The sequence below is a fragment of the Mandrillus leucophaeus genome, unplaced genomic scaffold (genome assembly GCF_000951045.1).
Source record: "Mandrillus leucophaeus isolate KB7577 unplaced genomic scaffold, Mleu.le_1.0 Scaffold8, whole genome shotgun sequence".
NCBI lineage: Eukaryota > Metazoa > Chordata > Mammalia > Primates > Cercopithecidae > Mandrillus > Mandrillus leucophaeus.
Genome location: NW_012108696.1, coordinates 1698486 through 1704602, shown reverse-complemented (window position 1 = coordinate 1704602; position 6117 = coordinate 1698486). Strand labels below are relative to the sequence as shown.

Genomic DNA, 6117 nt, shown 5'->3' with positions numbered 1-6117 from the left:
CTGACCTCGTGATCCACCCGTCTCGGCCTCCCAAAGTGCTGGGATTACAGGCTTGAGCCACCGCGCCCGGCCAGTGTTAATTTTTTAAATTTTTCATAGGAACAGGGTTTTGCCATGTTGGCCAGGCTGGTCTAGGACTACTGACCTCAAGTGATCCTCCCACCTCAGCCTCCCAAAGTGCTAAGATTACAGGCATGAGCCACTATGCCTGGCCTCCTGGGGACATCTTGAAGTTTTGCCAACCACGTCCCCCACCCCATCTTCCTTCCTTGGGGACCCGAGGCAGGAAGGGCACACCCCCCAGCACACACATGCACCCACCCACACACACAGTGCTCATGAACACCTGCACGGCCCCCAACTCACCTTCATGGGGTTGTTCAGCTCCTCATCCTCCCGCTCCTTCTGCACCCTCTTCTCCTCCTCCTCCAGGAGCTTCTCAGCCTGGAAATTCCGCGTGGCTCCATGCTCCATGGTGTAGTCTGTGTTTTCAGGGTCTGTCTGGGGGGAAGATAGACAGACATCAGCTCCTACATCCCCAGGCACCGGAACCTTCTAAAGCAGCACCAGCAGTTCAGGGCCCCTTCTCTCTGATTTTTACTGGTTCTACTACCTTTTCTTTTTCTTTTTTTTTTTTTTTTTTTGGAGACGGAGTCTCGCTCTGTCGCCCAGGCTGGAGTGCAGTGGCAGGATCATGGCTCACTGCAACCTCAGCCTCCTGGGTTCAAGTGATCCTCTCACCTTAGCCTCCCGAGTAGCTGGGACTACAGGTATGCATCACCACACCTGGCTAATTTTTAAATTTCTTTTTGGTAGAGACACGGTTTCGCCATGTTGCCCAGGCTGGTCTCGAACTCCTGACCTCAACTGATCTGCTTGCCTTGGCCTCCCAAAGTGCTGCAATTATAGCTGTGAGCCACTGCGCCCAGCCCAAAATGTTTTTTTTAATCAAAGAAAGAAAGTTTATCACAAAAAAGTACTCAAAGAGTACTTAAGCATAGGAAGAGAAAATTTTAAGTTCTCTTCAGCCTTTCCTCAAATCCTCAGGGTAACAATTAAAAGTCAAATTGTGATTTTTATTGGCTGCGTAATATTCCATTGCATGCTAATTTTTTTTTTTTGACACGGAGTTTCACTTTGTTACCCTGGCTGGAATGCAATGGCGCAATCTCGGCTCACTACAGGCTCTGCCTCCCGGGTTCAAGCAATTCTCCTGCTTTGGTCTCCCAAGTACCTGGGATTACAGGCAAGAGCCACCATGCCCGGCTTGTTTTTGTATTTTTAGTAGAGACAGGGTTTCACAATGTTGGCCAGGCTGGTCTCGAACTTCTGACCTCAGGGGCTCTCTTTCCTGCCTTGGCCTCCCAACCTGCTGGGATTACAGGCATGAGCCACTGTGCCCGGCTTTTTTTTTTCAGATGGAGTCTCACTCTGTCACCCAGGCTGGAGTGCAGCGGTGCAATCTTCGCTCACTGTAACCTCTGCCTCCCAGGTTCAAGCGATTCTCCTGCCTCAGTCTCTTGAGTAACTGGGATTATAGTCCGCCACCACGCGCAGTAATTTTTGTATTTTTAGTAGAGACGGCATTTTGCCATGTTGGCTAGGGTGGTCTTGAACTTCTGATCTCAGGCAATCCACCTGCCTTGGCCTCCCAAAGTGCTGGGATTACAGGTGTGAGTCATGCCCAGCCTGCAAGCTAATTTGTTCTTCTCATGCCTTATTATTATCTATCTAGGTCGCTTCTGTCTTTTTGCCTTTATATAGAATGCTGCCATGAACATCTCCCCCAAACTGTTGTCTGTTAATTGGGGATAAACTGAAATGAGACTCCCTGCATGGAGAGGATCGGAGTAAGGAACCCCGGGGCCTGCCCTGATCTGAGGTGTGCTGGGGGAGAGGGACCGGCTTGGCTGGCCGTCTCGTCTACCTTGAAGGTGATCTCTGCCAGGCAGCGTGTGCACTTGATGTAGAAGCGGAAGATGGGCAGGCCCAGGTAGACCTCGTTCTGCACCGTCTCCTTCCGAGCATTGAATTTCTTCCCCTTGTAGATGTATTCTCCGCACGTCTTACACCTGCGGGGCGGGATGTAGGGGAGCGAGCTGTCTTGGGACTCTGGCTCCCACTGGTGGGCTGTCCCTGCGGCATCCTGCAAGATCACTGCTTGCTTGCCTCCAGCGGTGGGGAGCTTCCTCCTTCACGGGGCAGGCTGCCCCACCCTGTGTCCAAATTTCCTCTACCTGAGAACTTCGTGTTCTCATTCATGTCTTTCTGGGGCTCGGTCCAAGGGTCGCCAGCTTGGGAAGCCCCCTGAGTAGGTGAGGCCTGCCTGTCATGCACTCCCAGAAGCAATCTTGGTGCTTATGGGGCACCCCACCCCCCAGGAGGAAAGATGCTGCACAGAAAAATGCCGCCCCACCTCCCTCTTCCCCTCCTACTCGGGGCTCTGCTCCCCAGCCCAGCACGCCCGCCTCCTGTCTGAGCCTGCAAACACCCCCCGCTCAGTCCCAGCTCAAGGCCTTTGCTCCTACGGTCCCATGGCCGATGACGCCCTTCATCCTCAGACCTCAGCGCCACCAGCAATTTGCCTGATGTCGCCCTGACCACCCCAGCTACCTACAGCCCTCCCTCCTCCGCCACTGCCCCAGGGGCTCTCTCTCCTGCCTGACTTCCGGGGCCCGTGCACCTGCCTGACTACCAATGATCTCCACTTCCCAGTAGACTGCGGGCTCCATGAGGCCAGGGACTTTGTTTCTGGCACCCAGCACAGACCCTGGCACACAGCAGGTGCCCAATGAGTGTTGAATGAATAAATGAATGAAGGAGGGGGAGGAGCAGACAGGCCATCAACACATGGGCATGAAACAAATTTCACTGACCCAGATGCCTCTTTCCTCGTCAGGTGTGTGATTTCAGATATGCTACAGCATGAAGAGGTGTGGGGTTTAGAGTTGGTGAAATACAATAATTCTAAAGTGCTACAAAGGGCAAGATGTGGGTACCGTGAGTGGGGACAATGGAGGCCTCCCGGAGGGGGTGAGATTGGAGCCATGACCTATGGCAGGCAAGAGGAGCGCACCACGTGTAAGTAGAAGGAGAAAGCCGGGCGTGGTGGCTCACGCCTGCAATCCCAGCACTTTGGGAGGCCGAGGAGGGCAGATCACCTGAGGTCAGGAGTTTGAGACCAGCCTGGCCAACGTGGTGAAACCCCAACACTACTGAAAATACAAAAATTAGCCGAGCATGGTGGCGCACACCTGTAATCCCCGTTACTCAGGAGGCTGAGGCAGGAGAATCGCTTGAAGCCGGGAGGTGGAGGTTGCAGTGGGCCGAGATCATACCACTGCACTCTAGCCTGGGCAACATAGCAAGACTCTGTCTCAACAACAACAACAACAACAAAAGAAAGAAAGTAGAGGGAGAGAGTTCCAAGCAGGGGCAGCAGTGTGTGCAAAGACCCTGGGATAGGATGAGCTTGGCTGTTGGAGAAGCTGAAATATATCTATGGGGCTGCAACTCTGTGGGGTCCTATCCTCTCTGCTCACACGTTTACTAACCACCAAGATCTCAAGGCAGGCACTGGCGGAGGCGGGGGTTCTAAAAGGTCCAGAGCTTAATTCCAAATGGTGAGGCGAAGGAGGGCCAGAGTGGTCAATGTCTGAGCCAGGACCAGTGATCTGGTCTGAACACAGGACGTGTCACCTCTGTCGATGCCAGGCACTGCGTCCTTCAGCCACGGCTGGTGTGTGGGGTCTCGCGGGGGGTGCTCACCTCATGTTGAAGGGGGCCATCAGCCGCACCACGTACTGCCGGTCCTTGGGGAGCTTGAGTTTGGGGATCTTTGACGGGTCAAAGTCCGGCGGGTAGTATTTCTGTGGGGGAGGAAGGAAACATTGGGGGAGTTATTTTCAGAAGCAGGGGCAGGACATGGCAGAGGGAAGGGGCTCTGGGGAGCTGTGTCGGGGGTCCCCAAGCCCACCCTAGGTTCTGCGATAGGCAGAGAGGACTGGTAGGACTCAGTACAGTCGGAGGGAGGCCAGGCACAAGCTTCCTGACTCTCTCTCAGTGGAGACATACAGGATGCATTTGATTCTCCTAAATACCAGTCACGACAATACACGTGAAATGTTATCTACACGGGAAGCTCTAAAAAGCCAGTTTTTTTTTTTTGTTTTTGCTTTGAGACGGAGTTTTGCTCTTGTTGCCCAGGCTGGAGTGTAGTGCCGTGATATTAGCTCACTGCAAAACTCCGCCTCCCGGGTTCAAGCGATTCTCCTGCCTCAGCCTCAGCCTCCCCAGTAGCTGGGATTACAGCCACCCACCACCACACCCAGCTAATTTTTGTATTTTTAGTAGAGATGGTGTTTCACCATGTTGGCCAGTCTGGTCTTGAACTCCTGACCTCAGGTGATCCACCTTCCTTGGCCTCCCAAAGTGCTGGTATTACATGTGTGAGGCCCCACACCCTGCCCTTTGTAGAGGTTAAGCTTTGCTTAGTGCTTCTGTTGTTCCGGCAGGAGACTGAGTTCCCCAAGGTGTCCCAACTCCCCAGAAACTCTGTGGAGGGTAAACCAGGACTCTGTTAGCTCAGCCTCCCAATTACTATACTACATTGTTTCCTACACAGTCATGTCCCTGGATCTGAATCCTGAGTAGCTGAAACCTGCGGGGCTCAGTTTACTCCTCTGTGAAATGGGCACATTGTCTTCTGTCTCCAAGAGTCTTTACACGCGTTCCTTGAGGCAAGGGGGATAAACTGCTCTTTGCAGTGTCCGGTACGCAGCAGGTGCTTCAAACACAAAGTGCTTTATTTTCCAGTGGTGCAGTGGAGTTATCTGTCATAATCCATACTCACACTCCCTTTGTATCCCAGGGCTCCTGTTTCCCAGGACTTCCTACAGCAAGCCTGGGACCGCTCTCCTAGAAAGACCTGCGTGCGGCCGGGCACGGTGGCTCACGCCTGTAATCCCAGCACTTTGGGAGGCTGAGGTGGGCGGATTGCCTGAGCTCAGGAGTTCGAAACCACTCTGGGCAACATGGTGAAACCTCATCTCTACTAAAATACAAAACAAAAATTAGCCGGGTGTGGTGGCGGGCACCTGTAATCCCAGCTACTCAGGAGGCTGAGGCAGGAGAATCGCTTGGACCCAGGAAGCAGAAGCTGCAGTGAGCCAAGAACGTGCCACTGCACTCCAGCCCGGGCAGCAAGAGCAAAACTCAATCTCAAAAAACAAAAAAACAGAACTGTGCCAACAGTATGGTTTATACTGAACCTCTGCTTTTCTTCTAGGAGTCTGGAATCTTGGCCACTGTCAGGCAGAGGGTATCTGCATGACCAGCGACCCCAACAAAAACACACACACACACACACACACACCCCCCTCTCCAAAGAACACGATTGGCTACAGGCCCCAAGAGGGGCAGGGCTTCTTACGGCCACGCCCCTCAAAAGGCTGGCACAAGACCGCCAGTATTTTAAGGAAGCCCCGCCCCCAGATAACGTGATTGGATCATTCCCTCCGGGAAAAACCCTATCTGGTGAAGTGATTGGGTAAAAGCCCAAGCCACGCCCCACAGGTGATGGCTACACCCCTGCCCGGAAGGGAAGACTTAGCGAAGGCCCACCCCCCACGGAAGGCGATGGGGAGGAGTCTGGGGAAGAGTCTGGGAAGCCCCATCCCATGGAGGGCCGTTGGGAAAGAAGGGTTCCAAAGAAGAGATCCCAGGAAGCTCCTCCCTCTCCCGGAGTTCCGGGATGTCCCGCTCCGATTGGAAAGCCCCAGTCGCTCAACACTTACGTTTAATACTTTTCGCTCCGACATCTTTGCCTCTTAATCACCTCGCAAGCACCTGAGAAATGCTAAGCCTGAGTACCAAGCTTGTCCTACGGAAGCCTCACTTCCGTAAACGTCACTTCCTTCATTCTCTTATTGGCTGCAGCATACATAGCTGACTTCTTTCATTGGTTCCCATCCCCGTCTATCAAGCTGGAAGTCCCGGCGTCTTCCCTCCGGAGTTGCAACCTGAGTAACGCGAAATAAGGGTTCCGGGATCCATACGGAATTGGAGAGTTTTGTGGAGTGCGCTGCGCCCCCTAGAAGCGGGCAGCGGCTCATTAAA

The 6117-nt window shown here is 53.5% G+C and overlaps 1 protein-coding gene across 1 annotated transcript in view; it reads right to left on the bottom strand.

Moving 5' to 3' along the window:
* The window catches only part of CCDC94 (coiled-coil domain containing 94), a 24428-nt gene extending 18546 nt beyond the window's left edge, over nucleotides 1–5882 (bottom strand). Inside the window, exons 1-4 of the mRNA XM_011967463.1 lie at nucleotides 5796–5882; nucleotides 3769–3869; nucleotides 1928–2072; nucleotides 367–501 (exon numbers count right to left, since the gene is read on the bottom strand). Of these exons, the coding sequence (XP_011822853.1) occupies nucleotides 367–501; nucleotides 1928–2072; nucleotides 3769–3869; nucleotides 5796–5819 (405 nt within the window). The 5' untranslated portion in view covers nucleotides 5820–5882. The remainder of the gene's footprint in view (nucleotides 1–366; nucleotides 502–1927; nucleotides 2073–3768; nucleotides 3870–5795) is intronic.
* Nucleotides 5883–6117: the final 235 nt, after the last annotated feature.